Source organism: Haliotis rubra, unplaced genomic scaffold (genome assembly GCF_003918875.1).
Source record: "Haliotis rubra isolate DU_JTF1 unplaced genomic scaffold, ASM391887v1 Scf412, whole genome shotgun sequence".
Classification (NCBI taxonomy): Eukaryota; Metazoa; Mollusca; class Gastropoda; order Lepetellida; family Haliotidae; genus Haliotis; species Haliotis rubra.
The window spans coordinates 63,960-89,740 of record NW_025767094.1 but is presented as its reverse complement, the minus strand read 5'-3'; the positions used below and the strand labels follow the sequence as shown (position 1 = coordinate 89,740).

At 38.4% G+C, this 25,781-nt stretch overlaps 1 protein-coding gene across 2 annotated transcripts in view; it reads left to right on the top strand.

Moving 5' to 3' along the window:
- Positions 1–25,781, top strand: part of LOC124288108 (TNFAIP3-interacting protein 1-like) — a 48,994-nt gene that overhangs the window by 12,181 nt on the left and 11,032 nt on the right. The window contains exons 1-7 of one of the 2 annotated variants that reach the window (XM_046724673.1): positions 16,781–16,874; positions 17,605–17,838; positions 18,388–18,503; positions 20,192–20,694; positions 21,499–21,633; positions 22,911–23,005; positions 24,123–24,252. In XM_046724673.1, coding sequence (XP_046580629.1) covers positions 20,239–20,694; positions 21,499–21,633; positions 22,911–23,005; positions 24,123–24,252 — 816 coding nt within the window. In that variant the 5' untranslated portion in view covers positions 16,781–16,874; positions 17,605–17,838; positions 18,388–18,503; positions 20,192–20,238. Of the gene's footprint in view, positions 1–16,780; positions 16,875–17,604; positions 17,839–18,387; positions 18,504–20,191; positions 20,695–21,498; positions 21,634–22,910; positions 23,006–24,122; positions 24,253–25,781 lie in introns of those variants that run through there. The other variant, XM_046724672.1, reaches the window with a different exon arrangement.

The following is a 25,781-nucleotide window of genomic DNA, read 5'->3' as shown; positions in this document are numbered from 1 at the left end:
ACCTACATGTAGGTACCTGCTTCATAGATGGTAAAGGGTGTAAGATATAATTATCATCTACGTATAGATGTAAGCACCATATATGTAGATACAAGTATCTTCTACTCTACCTACATGTAGGTACCTGCTTCATAGATGGTAAAGGGTGTAAGATATAATTATCATCTACGTATAGATGTAAGCACCATATATGTAGATACAAGTATCTTCTACTCTACCTACATGTAGGTACCTGCTTCATAGATGGTAAAGGGTGTAAGATATAATTATCATCTACGTATAGATGTAAGCACCATATATGTAGATACAAGTATCTTCTACTCTACCTACATGTAGGAGCTTCCATAGGTCAGAAATTGATATCGGGACATGTTTTGGGGTGGTATTGGTATTAAATAAGGCTTTGGTTTCGGTTGAAATAATGTTTCTTTGTGAAATAAATCTTGTACTTTATGTTTTTGCACAAATACATTTTCTAAAACTTACAATTGCATCGAAATAAACGTTTAAAGAAAAGAGTAAATCATGATCAGATGCATATGAGTAGTGGTGTAAACTTCTTGTACTAGTAGTGTCACCTGTCAAGTTTATATCTCGTCATCAAGTAATCAGCGCTAACTTACTGTGTTGGCGACAGCTGAGGAGCAACACATCTCATCCTCGCAAACATCTGCAGAGCTAATCTTGGGACACTACTATTTGAAAATAATTAGTTGTTGGCCCTAGCTAGTACGATATGGTGGTGGTAGGATAACATGAGAGTTAAGTGTTTGCTAGTTAAATCTAAGACCTAGGTTCGATTCCCTGCATGTATACAATAGGTTATGGCCCAGGAAAGCGAAATCTGGACTAAACCTACTCAATTTAGGTTTCGCTTTCGCGGGAACGGTCAAGCTCTCAGTACTCTCAATACACAAGAAAAACAAAGAAGTGTGAGTCGTCGTCTGATACCGTAGTCATGGTAGAAATTTAATATATAAATAACAATAAATGGTTGAGCCACAGACTGTGGATGGATCATGTGGAGGATCACTTGTCAAAGTTTGATTCACATTTGATATTTCGGCAATGCCAGACAACAAAACACAAAGATTTCGCAAAACTTTCCAAATTTCCAATTGTGGCGGTAACGTAAATTATAGTAACGTAAATTAGTTCTGGTAATGAATAATGATGAAGACTATGACTATGAAAAATATGCTAGATTTTGAGTTATAACGGTAACGTATGATTACTTGCTTAAAAAATCTCTACTGATGTCGAGCATATTTTTCCATATTGTAGGAAAATCAATGTTAACGAAACTATATGTTTTTTAGATATCGAGAATAGATGAACAGGCCAATCAAGAAAAATGATCTTGTGGGTCTGTGCGATGATTTACCACAAGAAAAGCTGTAAACAAACACAACGTAACGTAAATTACTCTGACTCTACCAACATAATCTAAACGTGGGTTTGGGGTTTGGTTGGTGAACCACCGACATGCTAACATGGGCGAATTAACACATATGTATGTTGGTTCTTTTTATGACACTAAATATAACAAAGCTTCCGTTGGATAAAATTTTGCAGCAAGCTTCAATGCAAAGAATACGCACTACCGACATATCAAAAATGCCACCAAAGAACCAGATGTTTGCTTCTGACGCTGCCATATAACTTACTGCAGTCTTAATGAAGGTTAATACTTATTGTAAATTTAGTGTTATTTAGAATACCTGCACATATACACCTAGATTTAATATCAAATTTGAAAGCACCGACAGCCAAAGTGTCGGCGACAGCAACTGTCCCAGTTAACTGAGAAATAGTGAGATCTGCTCGAACAACCGTCTTTGCACGGTGGATTAAATAAAATAGTCAAATAAGTCAAACAACAAACCAATACTTCTTTTTCTACACCGATGCTTACACTTGTCATACATCAAGGGAGATAACTCGAATTATTGACGTTGACAGACTGCCTGCCATGTGCTAAGCATAAGCGGCCGTTAACGTCTAATAGTAAGATAAGATATAACTTTATTATCCCGGAGGAAATTCTTATACATCCAACTGTCTCAATATGAATATGTACACAGTTCACAAAAATATACACAATAATTACATGCTCAAAACGAATGCTATTTACACAATAAAACTGACATGATATAATTCAATTTAACCACATAGGTAAAGAGGCTGGATAATTCTAGTTGTAATCACGTGATGGTGATTCAAAATATTTGTTGCATTCACGAATACTTGATGGTATGAAAGACTGTCGAACTCTGTTTTGAGGGAAGGTAATCGACAGCAGCGTCCAGAAGGAAGTAGTTCTATATGGTGAGATCACATATGTCAACTATCAAATCTAATTTTAGTTGCCTTTGTGACAATCTGGCGCTCATAGATAAAGGGAATATACTTGAAAGACACCCTAGAAATTTTGCAAGCAGTATTAACAATTTTGAAAAGCTTGTTTTTGTTGCAATGAGACAGACCCCCATACCAACATAAAAATTGTAGGTCAACACACTTTGAATAAAGGTTTTGTCATTACGGTTTTGTCAATGCCTTGACGATAATAATGTTAAGAATCAGAAATTAGGCCAGTAACAGCGGCGTAATCTGCGAATTTCACAGTAAGCACGTCATATATTGACAAGTAACAGTCATTGGTATACAAAACGAAGAGTACGGATGAAGGAACACGGCCATTTGATTCTGCAATAGAGGTTGAGAGAAAAGAAGATTGATAGCCATTGACACTGACATACTGAGTTCTATGTACCCTGAATACTTTAACCCATCTGATAATGTTTTTATTAACACCTAGATTAAATAGTTTACTCCTCACACGGTGTGGCTGTATGGTATTAGTTGTTGCAAGTCTGCAGATGAGAGTAAATATATATTATACATCGTTTGAAATTTCACTTCTTAAAATGATAAGGTAACTATCTTGACAACTGATAGACATGGAGAAAGATTAAAAAAATCAAATGTATGGGCGTATCTTGATCTGGATAGAGAAAAGAGAAAAATAACCAAATGCCGCCTGTGCGGTATATCACTGCGTTTTGCAGGCAGTACAAGAAGTACGATGAAAAAAACATTTGTCAAGTAAACATCCAAATACTGATTCTGACCAATGGGAAATGTTAGTCACATAACGATATGAAGTCGGAAAGAAGTAAGTGTTCACTTGTGTGATTGGAACACATGTCATGCAAGTTTACGCTATTGTTTGCTTGAAAGGTATGAATTTCGAGTACTCGGGTCCGAGTCGAGTCTCACCCCTCGAGTACTCGAGTCCAAGAAAATGGACTCGTTGAAGCCCTATAGTACACAAGGTAGCAGAGGGCTGCCCGTCTCAAGCAATGTCAACATATATTTGTACACGAAAGGCGTCATGCGGTACATTCAGCTGTACATTCAGAGGGGGATGAAATAGGAATGGGTGTGGTCGTACTTTTGTATTTGTATATAGTAAGACGAGAATGTACACCCACGTGGGTTGCGGTTAGGTCGGAGGAACTAGTGACACTGGGTCTGATCCGGACCGGTGACTCGAATATCGTGCGGCTGTATCATGCGTCGCTTTCTAAGCCTCGTATAATGTAAACAGTAATGTCATAAATATGTAGGGCGTAGAACATGACGTCACATTGTTTGCATCTCGAGTGGTCAGGTACACGTAAATGAGACAGTTTAATATATCCCTTACCACTTGGGGATGGAAAACCAGTCTGTGTCACCTCGATGGTGGGTGTCTCAACGATGTAGTAGAAGTAGGGCGTGGCGTTGTCGAGGCGTGGACAGGAAGTGCACGTGTGATTGACTATATTAGTCGGAACTAATGCCAGCTGTATAGCCCACATGGCACACTGAGACACAGAACACTGGTTCAGAGCCCATCAGTCCTTATTTCCCCTAATGAAGAATACCAGGCAGGGTAACAAGAAGAAGCTTCTTCAACGTCTTTTGTTAAGTGAGTGAGTGAGTATGGTTTTACGCCTCTTTTAACAATATTCCAGCAATATCACGGCGGGGGACACCAGAAATGTGCTTCACACATTGTACCATGTGGGGAATTGAACCCGGGTCTTCGGCGTGACGAGCGGACGCTTTAACCATTAGGCTACCCCGACGACCCTCTTTTGTTGTATCAAATCTCTTACCTTCGGCTCTCCGGGAAGATGTTCTATCCTCTAGACTACAATGACGGTCTTGTAGTCAATATTGCGTGAAATTGCTGGACGGTTAAACGTTACACGTTTCTTAATCAGCAAATTGATCTAACACATAACGCATTATAAGCTGACACATATTTATGTAGAGACTGTAGCAAAAGTTCATATCTACAATATATCTAGATGGGTTTTAAGGAACATTATAATAGGGCCCTCAGTGCTTCACGTGCTCGTTTGATTTGGGGTGTGTACGGCCCCCAATATCGTTGACTGTACGGTATCAATTTTTTAATATATTTTTTAAATATTTTATATATTTTTTTAAATATTTGATTTATTTATTGTTTTAAAGAATGTTTGGTAATGTCTGTAATTTTAAGCTTAGGTGTCTTTTCGGCCAGTAACGGCCCGGTGTGTTAAAAATGAATGTATATGTATTTTATCCACCTGTACACATGACACCAAAATAAACTATTATTATTATTGTAAACATACACATTTTTTATATGCTATACCATGTATTGACATGATGATAATAAAAGTGCCCTTTGAGCCAAACAGGAAGAAACAGAAATAATCCATAGCATGGTGACGCCGCTCTCTCCTCACCCAATCGGATCGACTTTGCCCCGACATCCGGATGCGCCAACTGCTACCTTGCACTTTGTATGTCAAACCTTGCTACGAAACCGGATGTATGGTCTGAACATTGGACGTTCCATGTGAAGTAAAGTGTACAGAGACGCGTCATCTTCCTTTCTGGAATAAAGATGTTCATTTTACTCATTCATGTGAATCAAATTTTCACCTGTAATATTATTTTGTAAAGAACGCGGAACACTTAGCACCGTGTTAAATCCCCCTGCACGGTTTATCCGATGTATGTCTCGACAGCCGCAGCATTCACTGAGCTGAGATGGATTGCGTTATATAACACAAACCTGTGTTTTGTAATGTTTATTAGCCAGTTTATTTTCGTATGATGTGTTCCTCTTCTAAAAACTTACCTATTTTCGCATTTGATATCTTTTCCAGGAAAACAAAGTTTTTAAAATTGAGAGGGAATTTTTCACCGGCTGGTGTGTTTATTTTGTCAGTTATCACGAGGCATATTATTGATAAATTTTAATCCCTATTTCAATATGCTGTGCATTAACTTACTACTTAACGAGACGAATATCACTCGCTTGATAACGGTGTTATCACATACACAGAAACTTATTAAATAAAGAAGTTGCCCGTCCATATGTACTGTTATGCTTCCTCAGTGCCCCAACTTCTAAATGCCCCTTAAATCAGAAGATATATAGCACTGTATACGACTCTTGTAAATGTCATAAACACATATATGGTAAGTAACTACATGCAAAACACATGCTTTTCATTAAGCAGGGGATTCCCCTAATGGAAATTCACAATGCCGCACAGACCTGCATCAACATGCATGCCGCGTGTGTAATCTACTACCTTCACCTTGTATCATGATCATGTTATTGTGGGCATGCCCGTCAGGTATGAAAGGGCGCGTCATATCCAATTGTTCACGATGCATTTCTTGCCAGTGGTGTAGCTTGTATCAGCAGCCTCACAGGAATTCGAGGTATGTGTCACATGCAGTGTCAATGTTTCAAACCTGTTGCTTAGCAACACTTGCATCAGCACACATATAGTTACCGTGAAAATACAGAACGTGGGAAGTATGTGAGTTAGCATTCCATATGAGCTAAACGTCCCCGACACATTGTCTAAGATTTCACTGCAATCAAATTTATCTGCAATAGATGAATATTTTACCATGAAAAGAAGAGAAAAACGACGTAATTGTAAGCTTAGCAACTGACTATGCATGCATTTCAGTGTGTAGGTGATATGTGTCTTTCTCTTTCTCCTCATCCTTCAACCCCATCAAATTCCTTTTTTCGTTCGTGAAAAATATATACATTTATATATATAACTCTGTCAGTTGATTGTGACTTGGCAGCAAAAATATATATTTAACAATACAATGTGATTGCTTGAGACTCCCTTCGATCTGTCCATTCATTTCAGCGCCATCTTGTAGTTTTCCATAAACAGTTTCGGTCTATTGTCAATGCAACATATGAAAATAAGGAACTAGTATATAAAATACTATAGTTAGGCATTGTGACGTTGTAATCGCTACCGTAGCATTCACACGCTTGCATTTTCGATATCGCCATTGTGCCCTTGTATCTAAAAATAGATTTGGGATTTTCCCATTCCCCTTTTAGGGATATCCCTACTTTTCTTAGTCTTCTAATCTTTCTTGTTTCCTTATCAGTGTCATTTATCCTTACGCTCTAACTCCATGTGGTCGATGTACATGAAGGTAGGTGTACTCTGTCTCGGTAGCATGCTTGTAAGACAAGATGTCGTTCATGTACATGCATTCTGTGATTAGTCCAGCATGCGCAAACATGATCTATTTTGTGACAGTTTTGTTTACTGAGATATAAACCATGTTGTTCCATGAAAATTGGAAAAGGTAGATATAATGGGGGATTGGTTCGGCCCATTTGCAGTCTTACTACCATGCTGCCAGTATCGCACTTAGATGTTGTCGTTCTCAGCGAGGGGCGGTGTGGTAGCCTGATGGTTAAAGCGTCCGCTCGTCATGCTGAAGACCCGGATTCTATTCCCCACGTGGGTACAATGTGTGAAGCTCATTTCTGGTGTCCCCCGCCGTGATATTGCTGGAATATTGCTAAAAGCGGCGTTAAACCATATATAATATTCATTCACTCGTTCTGAGTGGATGACTTCTCGTGAACCCTCTTTCTGAGGGCCCACAACTGTCTATTGAGACTACACGTCTCAAGCGTAAGTCAGAATTTCACCATTACCTGTACAGATATACTAGTATACCGTGGACTGGTCATTACTGGTCATTTGCCTCTAGCCCCCATGCATCTGGTCAGTATGCTCCTCTGAGGCCTGATTTTACTCTAGCAGACATTGATCAGTGTCATAATCGTCTACTCAGTTTTAAACATGAAAAATTGAGTCGACAGAATGAAAATAAGTAAGTTTTAAGTAACTTGGCTCACAGGACCTTAAATAGCCAAGTTCATGCATATTCAGAGACCAAACCACAATTTCTCTAATGTGAAAACTTCTAATTTTATGTTGCAAATTGTATTATGAAGGAATCGGTGATCCTCAACTTCGTGTGACATGGCTACATCACTCGATGTGGCTCTACATGTTATGTGCTGGTGAAGATTGTCATAATCACCGTTTGCGAAATAGAGACATGTGCCTTTGCCGGCTGTTCCGGGGTTCCAAATGAAAACACGTGATGTTTATTGCCTAAATGGTATCCATGTGACGTCGAACATCGGCCTTTCTAAGATGCTCAGCGGTTAGAACAATCGAAAAATAATATCTACTGCAGAGGAAAAGCGACAGCGCATTAAACACCTTATCGAAAGCATTCCCACAGCCAAAGATGAATTGTTTAACTACAAACTTGATTGGAATATTGTGGACCAGAGTCTGATGGACAAGCGCATCAAACCATGGGTGAACAAGAAGATCATTGAGTACATCGGAGAGGAGGAACCAACGCTGACAGACTTTATCTGTCAGAAGGTTGTTGCCAGGAGTACACCACAAAGTATACAGAATGATGTAGCCATGGTTCTGGATGAAGAAGCAGAAGTGTTTGCGGTCAAAATGTGGAGATTATTAGTGTATGAGACAGAAGCCAAGAAGCTGGGATTGGTCAAGTGAAATTGGCTGAACCTTTTATACATGATTTTGAGTGGACGGATACATGAAAGAAGAATGCCTGCTGAATGGGAGAATGTTTGCATTATGCTATAAGTGCTGAGTGACATCGCTTGTGGAGCGACGTGCAGAGACAATGTGTTCTCAAACTCACTTATACAGTTCTCTCCCTCACAATGCAAGTGACATCACAGTACACTAGGGAGAGTACTGTATAAGTGAGTTCTCAAACTCACTTATACAGTTCTCTCCCTAGTGTACTGTGATGTCACTTGCATTGTGACGTATCATAACTCAAACTCACTTATACAGTACTCTCCCTAGTGTACTTTGATGTCACTTGCATTGTGACGTCATAACTCAGTTATGACATCATAGTGACGACGTCAAACTCACTTATACAGTACTCTGCCTAGTGTACTGTGAGGTCACTTGAATTGTGACGTCATGACTCAGTTATGACGTCATAGTCCTAACTGCCAGTTCACCTGATGAGGGACCTGGAATGGTCTCGAAACGTCGTGAGAGAAATTAAAAAAGAAGTTTAATCCATAGAAATATCTTGGACAATAAAGGTATAGTTTTTTGATGACGTAACAATTGTATGACGTTAACCCTCCTACAGTAAACTACTCCGTTGCATCCCGTTTCTTGGTTTGCAGTTGCTTCACGCAGCTAACATCACTGGTGGAAACATTACGTTTATGGTTTACGACGGTTAAAATGTGTCAATTCGACTCTTAAGTTTTAAGCGACACGGCAACGTTCGCAATGTTTACATTCCCACAATGCAATCGTGGAATGTCGCTTGACTACTCAGCTTCCTCTGGATGTACTGATCTAAACTTACGTTGGTAGTCGAAATGCGACGTTCATATTGCCCCATATGGTTTACGTTAATGACAGATGTAATTAAAATAATTCAAAGAAGACATTTAATGCAAACGTAAATCGTCATCACACTGTTATCATTTGTTTTTTTCTGGTAACGTTCGTCTTAACGTAGGGGGCAGACACATCAATAGAACAGCGCGCCAGTTAGCCCTGTGCGAGGATTCTTAATTTTGGTCACCGACACCGTCGTTTGTTTTCTGCCTTAAATTAATCGTAATTATCCTTAGAAAGTATTAAATTTGGCATCTTAGAAAAGAAATACAGTTCGCTCGACTCAAATATTTGAAAATGTTTCAGGCGTTTCTTGATTTTCGGACTTTCGCTAAGACCACGTCCATATTTATAACACGTGTCAATATGACCACCTGTTTGCATTCGATTAGTCTGTCGTACAGACCCTGAAGTAAATATCTCCAAGAAAGCCCACGCAAGTCTAGAAAATGTGGCAAGTCTAGATTTCCTCAGCTAGATTCTGAAAATGAAGAAAGTCTCAGGCTCCTTTTCATTATATTATTTATTTTTTACTATGAACTTTTTTCAGTAAAATATATTCATTTCAGAGACTAGTTGTTAGTCTTGGATTCGTTGTGTAATTTTCACAAGAGAGGAACATTCAGCTTATCATGACAAGAGGTGATTTCTTGTTATTGTGGATTATTCTTTACATATAAACATAAAATGGTATTCATATTCAAAATATTTAACTTTTTGAAATTGCAGAAATATTCATCATGAGGAAGTTAATACGTCTTACAAGCAGTGAACATTTAGATCATTACATCTGAACCTTGAGGTATACATCATCATGTTATGTTGACTGTCACTTGTGTCATAACAGTTTGGTGCTCAACAAAGATTTGCACTCAACATATTTCAAGATAATTCCAATAGAAATGGTCAGTCTTGATAGATATTGTGTGATAGCCCTAGAAATTAAAAAGCATAATGTGATGTCTCCTCTATTCCTCGCTGTATCCAGATAGGGCGGTGGGGTAGCCTTGTGGTTAAAGTGTTCGCTCGTCACGCCGAAGACCGGGTTCGATTTCGACATAGGTACAATGTGGGAAGTCCATTTTCTGGTGGATTATTGCTAAAGGCGGCGTAAAACCATATTCACTCACTGTATCCAGACCAGCCTACAGTTGATGACCAGTTTTAGTGCATTGATACTTGAAATCGTAGAAAGTTCTCATAAACTTTTGAGTAGTATATCGACAAGAACCCAAGTGAGATTAGTTCCGTGGGGTATGGTGCCACGAGGGGCAAAGTCGTCTGCGTCTACGCCAATATTTACAGTGCCGAGTTGCGTCCCTTCAGCATGCCCGAGACCCGTGATAGTGCGTTCCCATTCAGCCCGATCAGTTGATCTCGATTTGACAGCACTACACGCTTGTTGGTTGGTTTCACCAAGTGGTAAACGTCAGAATCAGCATTCCTCCAACACCATTTAAGCTTTCACTCCAGGATACTAACTAGAGTACCCGCGAAGATCAGGGTTAGAATATTGATCATGCTTATCGTAAGAGGCGACTAACGGGATCGGGTGGTCAGGTTCACTGACTTGGTTGACACATGTCATCGGTTCCCCATTGCGCAGATCGATGCTCATGCTGTTGATCACTGGATTGTCTGGTCCAGACTCGATTATTTACAGACCGCCGCCATACAGCTGGAATATTGCTGAGTGCGGCGTAAAATAAACTCACTCACTATAACTAGAGTACTGATCAAAGTGGCGTAAAAGCCTAATAAACCCACTCATTACCTCCCTTGGTTCTGGAAGGATGTGCTCTGCATGTATATGTTTGTCATTCCTTATTGACATATAGTAAGATATGCGTTTGCAGCTATATATTTTTCTCACTCGTCTCCATGGATACTTATGCGCCATGTACATGCATTGACTCTCCCATGGATCTGTGGATGGAATAACCTGTGAAGATCCGGGTTAGAATTGGTCTTCAGCAACCCATGTTTGTCGTAAGAGGCGACTAATGGGCTCAGGTCTGACTTGGTTGACACATGTCATCGGTTCCCAATTGCACAGATCGATGCTCATGCTGTTGATCACTGGATTTCTCTGGTCCAGACTCGATTATTTACAGACCGCCGCCATATATCGCCGCTGGAATATTGCTGAGTGCGGCGTTAAACAACAACCAACCAATGGATAGAATATATGGATTATGGAAACCATGGAATGATTTATACCAAGGGATATTTTGCTTGATCATTATGGATACCTGTCATTCAAAGAGTTGTGAGGGATTCTTCCGCATAATACTGTATGAAATTTAGATAACGTTTGAATACCACAAACCCAAACCCCTTATGGAGTTTTGAGATGTATTAAAACATGTCTTCACAGTAACTGTGAAAGTAACTTGTCATACGGGGTGACTAACGGGATCGGATGGTCAGGATGGCAGACTTGTCAATAACCATATTTTGTTTGTTTGTCCGTTGTTTTACGCTTTAACGTCGAAGTCAGTAATGTACCAGTTATATGAGTAGGTAGGTAGTATTGTTGTTAAAGCGTGTTCGCTCGTCAAGACCACGGTTCGATTCCCCACATGGGTACAATGTGTGAAGTCCAAATCTGGTGTCCGCCGCCGTGATATTGCTGGAATATTGCTAAAGGCGGCGTCAAAACTATACTCGCTCACTACCAGCTATATGAAGTCAGCCAGTTGGTGTAGCCAGCGGCTGACATCAAGATGATAGGGACATGAACACGGTCTTCATGGCTCAAAGTGTTTTCCATGATTCAGTACAGGACAAAATCGTTCACGATTCAATTTTCGATAGAGATGTATAATTCTAAACCTAAATCGATACTGACACATGAAATGACCTGAGCGTGACAGTAAGATAGTTGATAAGATAATGATTTAATTGGAGTCATAAGCACTGGAGGGACAGATACCATCTCGATGTCATGTTGTCAATAGTTCAATGCACTTGCTTGACAACGACATTAGAATCTAGATGTCGAAACGTCGCAATTATATTGAAGAAGTTGTATATCAATAAAATTGTCCTCGTTCTTCATTTCGCAATGTCAAATGACTGCAACTTATAATATACTTCCCATCAAAAGTTCAGACGCACTTAAAACACTCACTATATGTTACGCATATATACATGTATATGGTTACATCGAAGATTGATTTTTCCACTAACTTGGGGGAACCAACTGCAAACCTTATGCAGATGAATTGCACAAGGATCATGCATCAAATTACTTAAAAGCATGTGCAAATATCGTGCATGTGAACAGCTGCGTTTTGGTGTAAAGTTGTGTTTAGAATTCGCCAATTTTCACTGAGGTTTATCATTTATTGAACTCATGACAGTAATATTTTCAACTTTACGAATTTGTTTTACAATACATCAGTTCATGTGTAACAAGTACCTTTAAACAGTATGGAGTATTTTGCAAAATTTAGTTTAGAACAGTTGCCTGGAGTAAGTGGCTATATTTACACTAGTGAGTCTAGACTTTTGATGGGAAGTATAGTTCGACCCCATATACCCGATATATACGTGTACATCTTTGATACTATACAAGCTTAAGCCCTATTTTTAATTCTTTGGATAATGTATACTGTTTAATATTTAGTTCACTTTTGATGGGAAGTATAGTTCGACCCCATATGTGTAACAGGGATGAAATCAAACATTTTTATATTTGTTTATTTGTACCAATCGGGTTTTATCATTGTATATAGTGTATAGGATTGTTCAACAGACTACCGCTTGTTTACAATAAGTAATCTAATTAGTTGTCTGTCTATCTTCATCTTAGGTATAATACTCTTCTAGCTCAATCAGGTTATAGGGTCAGTCATTCTTGTTTTAAGGGTAGTCAGGTTATTCCATTTTAGTGTAAATTGTTTTATTGTCTTGATCAAAGGACTGAAGCCTGATTCTTTGTCTTGATTGGTGATTTTGAATATCTATGTCACCAGCCATCTTAACACCTCTCAGCACTTGTCACAATCACTGCACTGCATCCACCATACAGATCAGTCCACAGGCTACCCCTTCCGAGTTCTACTCAGTGTTCTAAGCGTTGGCAACCACCCAGGTCGGAGGCTACACTTCAGTGTCACCCACAGGGTGCCCATAGAGACACACTGAGAAAATAAATACATCTCTCACGACCCGCCGCCTTGGTCATTCTTGATTAGACCAGCACAGGCTGCAACATATACCCGATATATACGTGTACATCTTTGATCCTATACAAGCTTAAGCCTTATTTTAAATTCTTTGGATAACGTATACTGTTTAATATTTAGTTCACTTTAATATGAGTGTTTATGGTTAGTTGGTGATGTTGAGATTAAATTTCAAATCGATACGACTCGAATCTGAATTTGTTTGACATGTTTGACTCGGTAAGCTGCTGTAAAATACGTGGAACATGAGACATTCAACAATTGTTTCCATTTTTAAGTTTCCTGTAATTAGGTGCACAAATATGTGACCACTTAGTCACGGTACCATGTGAACACAGCGACACAGTTTACGCTATCACTTAATCTGTGGCAAGCAGCTATGACGCTACGATTGGGTTGCCTAAGCCCCTGGATGCAGAGTTACTTTAAGGACGCACGTTTTCATAGTATCTGAAAAGTAAGTTTACGTTGTGCGAAAACTGTACTCACGCTGCACTGGATCTTCCCAAGATTGTACTATCTTTAACTGTCAAACCTAAATTAAACTGGAAATATATAACCAGTTAAAACACAGATATATTAGAGTGTTGTTCAAGACTTGTCACACTTGAAAAAGCAGCAAATTTTTAAACGTACGCCGACAGAAATACGGTGTGACGTCCTCATTCATTACATAACTGGATATATACTTTCCCTCAGAATTAAAATATTTGCGTGCATGATACATTTTGTATTATATTTTTACTGTAAAAGTGGGGGTTGAAGACGAGGAATATATAGGGGAGACCGGAGTCAACTGTAGCACGGGGCGATTACGCTCAAAGTTTTCGCTCAAGCATAGTGTAGGTGAATAGAGTTATTTCCCTTTGCTTTCCTGTGGTACACATCCACCCGTTTTTCAGCTGCTCGCTCATGGCGAGATAGTTGATGAAAAATCGTTTTTCACATAGGTAAGTACATTTTTTACAAAACATAATAAAACCTTCTTAATGCAGTAAATGTTGTTTGGTATGAAATTAACTTTTCAAGTGTAAAATTGAGCTAAATATTACGACATGTTTTGAAGTAGAAATATTTGAGAAGCCCAAAGTTGTGAATATGTGACCTGGCATGAAACATGGCTACTACCACCGGGGGCAATTGTAACAAGTGTTAAACACGTTGTACAGTGTTACAATTCCCCCCCATGTAATTGTCCCTTGTGTTATGATAATGAAACAAATTATGATGAAGGTTTTATGTTAGTTCTTTACTAGTTATTTCATAGTAGAACATTTTCAGTGTTATGTTGATAGTATTGGCCCTCGGGTGAAAGTTTTTGGTGTTAGTCTTTGTTTTATATTTTGGGCATACCAATACAAAATTTTAAACCAAAAACATTTTAAAAGTCGATGGTGATAAAGGTTTAATGTTAATCCATTTCCACCTCAATTGATCAAGATAACATCTTTCCACATTTTATTTTCATTTTATTTCGAAAATAAATAGATTGTTACATTTGAACCTCTTTTGTTACAGTTGCCCCATCCACCTGTTACAATTGCCCGTGCTTGGGGTCAATTGTAACACTGGCAGTCATTGCATATGATACGTAATTACTTTGTAACAACATGATAGTGAACTTTAAATGGCACTGAGGTTTAAAGCGAAGATGCCAATGTACTAGTTAGTACCGATTAAATTTGTGAGCGGTCTACAAGTACCGAATTACAAGAAGTTATAGTAAAAAGTGTTACAGTTGACCCCGGTTTCCCCTATGTATGTCCCTGTATACATGTGCCACCCGCAGCTGATGTTAATGCTAGTACACACACTTTGCCAGAAACTAACTTATATATCGGATAGGGACATCAAAATCGCTATTACGTGCTTTCCCTTGTAGTACATTGTAAATTTTCGTATAAATTGTGAAACAACTAAAACGTATCCGCTCACGTTGGGGAACTTTGACTTGGAATAGTTTGGTTCACTGTGAACAAAACATAAAGAACATATAGCGTCCGTATCCACAACAAATTCTCTTCAAGTGATGAGTAACATTGGCCTAGTGTTAAGCATAGCGGAGTTATGCCCCCCTTATCTTTATACGCGTACGATCTCTCTGTCGTTGTCTGACGTCATAGAAGAAAATCCATTTTTGACATTTATTGCAAGTCATGTTTAATGTTGAGCGTGTAACGTTATGCATAAGCACATAAACCCACTTCATATACACTTATGTCGTTCAGAAATCAGGCTGTATTTTCTTCGCTCACACTTTCCGTAAAGTCGCCAAATTAAAAATATCGTAGCACAGTGTTTTTATCGGTGAACGATAAAAGGCGGAGAAATATACTGTTTTTTAAGGCATAACAAATGTTTTGACAACATTTAGTAGTGTCTATTTCTCAAACCGATGAAGTAGTTGCACTTATATTTATACCAACGGATAGAAAATTTAATAATCTACTTTTCTGTGTAATTTTATAGCCGTACGCAGGTCCAGGACCACGCGACCGCAATTCTGGCACAACGTTCACTTTTTAAACCTTATGAAAATGTGTTATGAATGAAAACACGCGATCAATCTGTCCTGCTGCTTACATTTTCTGTTCTTATGCTTCTTTCGAATTTTCACAAACATTTTTCACGTGATTAATTTCAGTATTATTATCTTTTGATTTGGGACTAGACAGTAGACCAGTGGCACCAATTACGTCATAATCAAGGGGCGGTAACTCTGGCCTGTTTTACCTCGGCAAACAAAGGCTTCATATTGGCAAAACATTTCAGCACTTATTTTGAGGGTTATACTTACATTGTAAGAAAAATGAGTGTATATTTTCAAACATTGGTATTAACTAATTAAAACAGTTCACTTTGATTCACAGAAGAATAAATGTGATTTATTCGTGTACACTTCCCCTTTAAGTAAAAAGTGTTACAATTGACTCCGCGGTCTTCCCTATGTATGTTCCTGTATACATGTGCCACCCGCAGCTGATGTTATGTTAGTACACACACTTTGTGGGACTTTTAACCATCACGTGTGAAGGATTGTCGACGTCGTATTTTGAAAATGTAATAACCACATGCAAATTTTTTCTAGAGAATTATTAGCATGTTTTATGGACTTAATATTTTTAGATTTTTAGATTTACTTTCGTTATTCCGATCATGTGTGTGGAGGCACAAGACAGTGATTCTAATATGTGGGCTTCAAGCAGAGATACAAAAGCAGTTTTATTTTATGGTCTCTGCTCTGGCAGGGACAGAGGCAAACCAAATACATGTAATCCCCCCGTTTTCAGCAACTCATGCATGACGTACAAGGGAGGCGACTGGGTGGTCAGACTCGCTGACTTGTTGACACATGTCATCGATATCGTATCCGAATTACTTAGATCGATGTTCATGCTGTTTGGTCACTGGAATGTCTGGTCCAGACTCGATTATTTAAAGACCGCCGCCATAAAGCTGGAATATTGCTGAGTACCTCGTCAAACAAAAAACATCTAACGACGGGACGTGTTTGGTTTCTGAAAAAAACAAAAACGTTTGCCTAAACGTAGCAGTTGAATGGGGAATTCCCTACAGTATTTACGAAACTTTAGAAGCGGTCGCTGCAACGAACGCCGGTTCATAAAAAAATGCAGACCTGGCAATTTTAAGAATAATTCTCACAAACTGACTATCTATATAGTAATCGTTATTTTCGTCGTCTTACAAAACAGATGAACAACTTATCTTCGGCCCCACTTGATGAAACTCCCACTTGCAGTAATTCCATACACGAGTCAAGATTTTACACAATATATCTCACATCCAATCAGATTCTATTTCCTGGTTGAAAGGGATGAAGTGAAAATACGGTTCCAGAGTTAACATGGTTTGTTTAAGATCTTTCTCAATATGGGCCATAACACTGTATGATACTTTCTCTGTGCGATAGAGTATTAATGTGTTTATCTGGATCTGAAATTGTGTGTTCGTTCAACTTTACAATTGTACTGTGTAACCCGTAAATTATCTGACCTACTGAAGGCCGCGTTTCGGCGATGTGGTCAGGTACCGTGTACGTGGCTATTGTTGGACAAGGTGAAAACATATGTTTTGTGATTGTGAAGAGTATCATAACAGATGAAGGTTAATTGCCTGGGATACCTGAATACTGTCACCCACATGGATAGATAATGGTTCTGTGCGTTGACTACGTCAGCTTGTTGTAATAAGTTCGGTGAATAAACTACGATGTGTTCTAAAAATAGATTCATTTTGCGTTTCAAAATTTGTGCCGATAAAGACGTTACACTATTTATATGTAACAGCCAGACCAGAGACGGTCTGGCCAGACGTACATTAAATTGTATGACATTTTATAGTACACACATTGGTAGTGACAACTATTAATTTTCGTCTATCTTTGTTACATATTTAATACTGTTTCTAATTGTCAATAAAATTTAGATTGTTAATACATGATTATATGGACTTCAGTTTTGACAATACAGCATGTCTAACAATATTCATGTATTTCAGAGACTCTAGTTTTGCTGTAGTATTTGCTGTACATATGTAACCATGTCAATATTTAAAATATGTTGTGTTTCTCTCTTCAGGCATCATTGAAGGCACCATATCTGAAGCATTTTTACTTTGACAGCAACCTGAAAATCTGACAAAAGTAAAAATGTTTGAGATAGAAAGCAGCGAGGGACAAACCAGCCCAAGAAGTGCCTCCAGTGATGTCACACCTGCCAACCAGCAACTACAAGATTATGAAGACAGAATTAAAAGACTTGAGAACGAAAACAAAGTACTCCATGGAAGAATAAGAGGATACAAGACACTCGGTACATTATTTCTTATTCTGTAGGAACTTTGGGGATTAAATCCATGTAATACGGGCCAGTATGCCATGCTTCAGCCAGTCAGTGAGTGACAATCTGATCCAGTTAGTCATGTCTTATGACAAACATAGTTGCTTGAGTGGATTGCTCGAGACGAACTGCAACACATACCTTCTCAAGTCAATGGTGTGATGTAATTGAAATGAGTATCTTGTTTATCCTACATGACTTGTGATCCATTTCATGCATGGGTCTCAGTTTTGTAAGATTATATACATTTAAGGAATTGGTGGCTACAAGTATTGTTTTATAACTCTGCTGAATAGTTTAAGACAGGCATGTCCATAGATTGAACATACTGATTCAAGGCTAGCAAGCCCTTATAAAAAGATCAAACCTTGAACACAAGTCTTCATGTCACACTGAAAATGTTTCAAACTATATACATGATATATCTGATCCCTGGTTCATCCTTGCCATCAGCCTGAAGCTGTGCATGGCGAGTGTTCTCCCAACCTGCTCCTACAGTTTGTGGATCTATTTGTGTTTCAGGAGATTTACTTCAGGAAGCTAAAGAGGAGAACAAGAAACTTGTAGAGGCACAAAGACATATGAAGCAGAAACTTGATACTTGTACATCGATTAACGGACTTGACTCAGACATTCAAGTAAGTATTCCCAGTCACTAGTGTCAGCATGCCTATGCGGTGCGCGAAATAGTTTCCAAAGTTTGCTAGCCAGTCGGGCTAGCTATGCCTGAAAGTTACTAGCCCACAAAGTAATTCACTAGCCCGACATTTGAATGTAGAAACAAAAATAGATATTGTCGGCATGACACGTCTTTCATCATTAAGCTGCTAATATGATGAACATTTTTATCAGGCCATAATCTTGCATGACTTAAAAGTGTACCATAACTTAAGAGTATATCTACAAAATGACCCCATGAAAATTCACTAGCCAGCCGGGCCAGTGACTGTGGAGATGTACTCCCCCCGGCTGGATTTTTACTAGCCACGGGCTAGTGGGCCGGTGGCTATTTCGCACACACTGTGCCTATGTACTGCATGCATCTACACAGTTCTTTGTGAACTGCATGAATATCCAAGGATGTTCTTTTATTCAAAAATTCTGTCACCTTGTCTAGGACTCACATATTACACCAGATAAATCTTCGCACAGTGGATGCTCGACAGCAGCTCTACCAAAACTTCCATGTTAAAGCATTGAAATGTTTAAGATCTAACTGTTTAACATTTGATTCTATTGTTTCAAAAGCATCAAATAGAAGTGATGGTTGTAAACTTTTTGATAGTGAATCCCAGTCCTAGATACTGAGGTACCTATCATTCTGTATCATGCCTGGAGAGCTGAATGGCAGTGGTTTGATCCTGTCATATCACAATACATTAAAAGGTGGTACTTAATGTTGCCCAGCCTGGTTCAGTCATCTCGAAGGTTAAACCTCATTTCAGCTCTTTGTTCTGCACTAAACTGCATATTACATATCATTTAAATGGTGAACATTGAGTATCAATGTTCAGGGACTAAAGAACCACCCTGTAATTGTCTGCTTGTTATTGTAAGGCCAGACTAAAGCTTATGTTCAAGGCAAAACAGACAATAGGCATGGATCAGTAGCTTACCGTATTGAAATAATACAAAATTTAATGTGTATATTTTTAATGTTTAACATGTTTAACATGCTGGGTTACTTTGGTATTGTTAGTTGCAGTATTTCTAGAACATCTAGAGTTTCCTTTAAATGTCAAGCATGAGTTTATTGATGGCTGTTTCCATTAATGATAAAAATATTTCATTCCGGAATGAAAGAATAGGTTAGTTGGATTACCTGGAACCCAAGTATTGTTAGTTTTTTGGTTAGGTTTGAGAGTAGTTGAATTGCAATTTTGGCTTTGAAAACATTCTGTAGAACTTGTAATTTTTCTGTCAACTTAAAACACCGTAAAACCGAAATTCATATGGGTTGGCATTACACATATTGGAATCTTCATTAAGCTGGGAATGTGTGCAGTAGAGATGACCATTTTCTGTCAAATTGTAATATGTTTTGATTCTTACTGGCAATAAACGTTTTTGTTTTGAAAATATCACTCAATATTTTTACAAATGTATCCAGTGATAACTTATTTTTTTTAATACTTGATATATGGATATATTTTTTACTTGCAAGAAGTATGTGATTCATAAGGTCGTTATTATTTCCGCCAATTAAGACTGTATATTTTGTCAGGGTAAAATTTTCTGATGATTTATCTTCAGTATATTCTTTCAGTTTCAACCAGAACGTTTTCACACACTCACATTCCCAATAAACATGTATCAAATTTGACAGACTACGACCACTACGAACTGGAACCGACACAGAATACCGACATAAGCATGACCCAGATAACTGAGACTGAAGGCAAAGCTGAAGCTCAGATGGAGTCATCCCGCGATCCTGGTTTGCCCACAATCACTGAGAGGTCAGTAACCAGCAACGTGGACAATGTCGACACCAACGAGATGCATGGGTCAATAAGGTTGGTAACTCCAATGCAGGAGTCCCTTGTGGATACCCAGAATGACCTATCTCGCACCGAAACAGGCAAGATCATCTCCAAGGGAGGAAACATGACCCAGAACTTGGAACTGGATTCTGATCGTTACGAGGAACCAGAATATGAGAAGGTTGGCCACCAGATGGCCTATAAACCCGGGAGCATGAGCAGCATGTCGGTTATCTCGTCTGGACCTGATGAGAAGTACAACTTCCCGTCACTGTCATCAGGACCTTCCCGACGAGTCCAGGATGTCAGACCAAAGACATACAGTGAATACGAACCTAAACCCATGGTGAGTGTTTGAGGTGACAGTATTGCTTACTTTGTATTGCTTATATTTATCTTATTGTATCAAACATCCTGCATATCCTCAGGGTATTTGATTCGTCTTAAAATAGAAAAAGAATGTAGTAAAATTCAGATATCAGAGCATTAAGGTGTTTCAGTGACAATGTTTCAAGCCTCAGAGTGTGAGTGAGTTTTAGTTTTATGCCACTTTCAGCAATATTCTATCAATATCACGGTGGAGGACACCAGTCACGAGCTTCACACATTGTACCTATGTGGGGAATCAAACTCCGGTCTTTGGCGTGACGATCACATGCTTTAACAACTAAAGCCACCAAACTACCCCACCGCCACCAAGCCTCAAAGAACCATAAAGTGATTGATTCTTTTGAGTGTATCTTTCCACATGGGGTCTTTGTTTAGTCTTTGTGATCATAGACTTTTTAAAAATTTACAAAAATATCAGACATACTTTTCAAGGAGTGCACACTTACAGTGTCTCAATAATGTGGAAGTGAAGTAGAAGGCAGGTGAGAATACTGTATATGGTTGAAAAAATACTTTTTTCGCATCTTCTTACATGTCTTGTATATTTCCATAATATTGTTATGCTGAGAGTCTTTTTACATGTCTTGTATATTTCCATAATGTTGTTATGTTGAGAGTCTTCTTACATGTCCTGTTTTCTTGAATATATCAAGTGTTTCAGTACATCAACAATAGTTATTTTGTAATGATAAGAATGTCAGTACCAAGTTCTAAACCGAAACCTCTCTGAGCCTGTTTGACAATCTGTGTTGCTGTGTAGGATTCGGAACTCAGTGTGCAGATGAAGAACATGCTACAGATGCACAGCACAGCTGAGGAACCAGAACTGGCAGCAAAGTTCCGCAAGATGTCGGAGGACATTGCGAAAACTGAAGAAGATGCCAAAAGGTTCAAGGTAAGGACATTTGGATTGAACAATCAAGCTGTCTTTTGGTGGAAGATCCATATTTATGGTACATTGTACAGCTTTTCAATATGAATGCTACCAATGTTATCATACGTACGTTGGATTATTATCCCCCGCCGCGCGTTTAGTGCGAAGCGGGGGATATAGTGTTTGGCTCTGTCCGTCCGTCCGTCCGTCCGAATTAGAATATCTTAAGAACCGTTGACTAGATTCTTTTCATATTTGGTACCTAGGTTCATCACAGTATAAGAAAGGTCCCAGTCAGGTTTGGTGACCTTGACCTTCATTTCAAGGTCACAAGGGGACTTTAACGCTTTACTCTTGTCAGCGAGATATCTCAAGAGCCGCTTACTAGATTTTCTTCATATTCAACACCAAGCTTTATCTAGGCAAGGCGCAGGACCCAGTTGATTCAGGTGACCTTCACTTAATTTTCAAGGTCACAGCGACACTTTGAAGATTTCAGTATGTTAACCTGCATGTTAAGATGGTCAGCGAGATATCTCAAGAACCATTCACTGGATTTTTTTCATATTTGACACCAAGCTTCATCTAATGAAGGCGCAGGCCGAGTCAATTTTGGTGACATTCACATAATTTTCAAGGTCACTGCGGGACTTTGAAGATTTCAGCATGTTAACCTGAATTCACTGGATTTTCTTCATAGACTTTTAAGACTTCCCTTGAATGTTTTTAATAAGCAATTTCTTTAGTTCCATATTTGCATATTTCATACACTATGACATTCATATCAAGGTCAAAGTCAGTCTTGAAAATATTTGTGTGTTTGAACAACTAAAGAGAAGATATCAAGTAGGTTGACTGGTCATGTTTTTGTTGACATTTAATTTCATCTTAAACTTTCATTACTTTTTAAGTTTGATTTGAGAATTTGCTGCGAGGGATTATGTCACCTTAGTGACAATGCTTGTTTGTGTGAATTCTGGGTCAGATTAGGCGGTACTACCAATTAATTGCCTCAAAAGCTCTTTAGTGAGGACTGGATAATTATCTTGTTAGAAAGGGTGTCATCTTGTCTAGATTATTTACTGTCAGAGATGATGTTTGGTAACTGTACCTACATGTTCTTCCTGTATCTGATATTATTGAAACTGTCTTAAACGTTTACTTCCTCTTGTTTCGGCTGCCATGTTATTGCTGGAATATTGCTAAAAGCTGTGTAAAACTAAAACTCACTCACTCACTCTTGTTTGGCTTACCATACTAAACCCTGATACAGTCTTAAGAGCGATTGTTTTGTCCAGAATCTGGCCTACACCTTTGCCCAAGAGAACCAGAGGCTGAAGACGTCAACGGCAATGGAGTTGAAGGAACTCAAGAACCAGAACTTTGAGCTCAGGTATATTTCTGATGTTTCTCTACACACAAACATGTTGGAGTATCATCAGCTTCAGGGGTGGAAATAACCCATTGCCCGACGTTCGAGTCCAGTGTTTTTTTCTGTCGGGCAAGCAAATTTGTATATCACACTGTACCGGTGTCCAGTTGACTTTCCAATGTTAATTATGTTGTTTATTTTTAAAAAATCAACAAGAAAACGGCCGGTATAGTGGAAAATTATCAGGGCAAGTGATTTTACATGTGCCACTGTTCCGGAGTACACAAGCAATTTTAAAGTTATTTCCACCCCTGAGCTTGCTTGAATGCGACTGTGACCTTTTACTCCCAGCAGTAGGCCTGATACCAATGTAACCATTCACTCATGTGTCAGTGTGTTTTCTTACAGGAAGTATAAGGAAGTACTAGTATTCAGGTTTGCTGAAAATGTTTTACTTGATCGCAGATTATGGCTCATTCATGCAGTAGGTGGTGAATATGCATGTTTTCTAATGCAAGGGATGGTACTCAAACTGAAACAAGTATAATGAATGTGAAATGTTAATCTTCTGTGACGAAGACAGTTCTTGCCCTGGCAAGGGTAAAACATGTAGGTTTGAATCAATGAATGTGTGCACACCATTCCTTTGGTATTTGTGGGGGCAGTGGGGTAGCCTAGTGGTTAAAACGTTCGCTCGTCATGCTGAAGACCCGGGCTCGATTCCCCACATGAGTGCAATGTGTGAAGCCAATTTCAGAGGTCCCCCGCCATGATATTGCTGGAATATTGCTAAAATCGGCATAAAACCATACTCACTCAAAGTTCTTGTCAATACACATCCTCTGTTTTTTATTGACACCCCCAACCCCACCCTTCCCCTTGTCATCCAAACCAATGATCTCTCAGTTCATTATGTGCCAGTATGATACCCATGTTATGCTCAACGTCCTTGAGGTTATGACATGCTGCACTTTGGACCTTACTCCACGAGCTGACATGACATGTTTATTTTTGTCATTATGATAACTTATTTATCACCAGATAAATACTATATGGATTAGCCATGGCAAGTCATCAACAGAAATATGATCATAATGAAAAAATAGTTTTCTATGTTTTATTTAACTTTATTGTCCAGAGAAGAAAACAAGCGACTGATTACTCGAATCAAGAGGCTGGAACATGATCGGGATCAGCTGCCTGTCACCTCCGAGCCTCTCACATCACAGACTCGCTTGGCAGGCTGGGTGACAGTAGAGAAACCACAGGTAAAACAGCAGTTGCCTCCCTTGTATGACTTTACCAAAGGTCTATCTAGATTAAACAACATAACAAGTTGACATCCCAACTATATCTATCAGTTTTATGGTACATTTTGGCGACATAAAACACACAAGTGCATTCTATTGTCAAATGCAACTTAATATTTTTACCTTCATGCAGAAAGTGTGAGCAAAAGACTTCACAGTTATGCCTGCCTGATCCTTACTCAGGGCTACAGATAAGGGGCATACAGGCGTAATGTACGCCTCAAAATCAATTAATTTACAACATAATATAAGATTTCAAGCGTATCGTGTACGCACCTAAATACCTTTGTACGTCTAACATTTAATTTCCGTGCGTATTGTGCAAATGGAAATCTATTTCGGACAAATACTTGTCAAGTTTCTTTTTGCGAAACACGATCCAATTCAATTCTTTTATTCCGTATAAAGGCCATAGGCCCATGTACAAAAACTCAGAAAATGATAATGGAAGTGACAAAATGGTTAGATACACATTTTAAGCACTTCTTAACCTTAAAGCTTCTTTTACAAATTTTGCTAAGTAAATTAGGATATTCACTTTGTCACAACTTAATAACATGTTAAATTTATAAATAGAGGGATGTTTCCAGACATTTTCAGGAATATACTTTTGTCTTAAAATGGAATAAACTTTACATATTAACAGAAAATGGTATTCATCTTCTATACATCCATTCATACATAAATTACAAAATCGTTCATCGCGAACAATACCACAACGTCTACCAACATTTATCATTAAAGGCAATTCCCAGATCTTAGCAAAAAATAAAAGCCTTCTATATTCATGATCCTTTAGAGTGGATAAATGATATTCAACTGTCAATAGAGATTTATATTCTTGATAGAAACATAACTTATTTGATTCACAAACTTTAGAAAACCAATCTTGTTGGTGGCAATCTTTAACCCTTTGCACAAACTTACTAAGAAATAAAGAACAATTACCAACTTCCTGAGAGATCCAAACAAATCCAAAACCATATGAGAACAGTAATATTTTAACCTTTGAAGCCCATGTAACACGGTTGCAGTCGTCTAAGGATTTACACAGAAGATAGCATTGCTTAGGATATCTATGATTAGGCATTGATAGCAACTTTAACCAATACTGAATACATCTTTTATGACAATCGACAAATAAGCCATATCTGCCACATTCACCAAGTGCAGCAACATTAGAGACATAACTACCTACACCAATAACATATTTACAAAACTTAACATGAAAACGCTCGATGCATTCAAACTTTGAATGACCCCACACTTCACTAGAATAGAGTAAGATTGGCTTAATCTGAGCATCAAATATCTTGAATAAAACTAAAGAAGAAATATTCTGAAACTTACTTCTAATTGTTTAACGGATACAAGGGCTTTTGATGCTTTTTGAACAAGAACTTCAATACCTTTTGACCAACATAACCTGTTAGAAAACGTTAACCCAAGATAATTATAATAGGTCGATGTCTTAATAGTTTTATTGC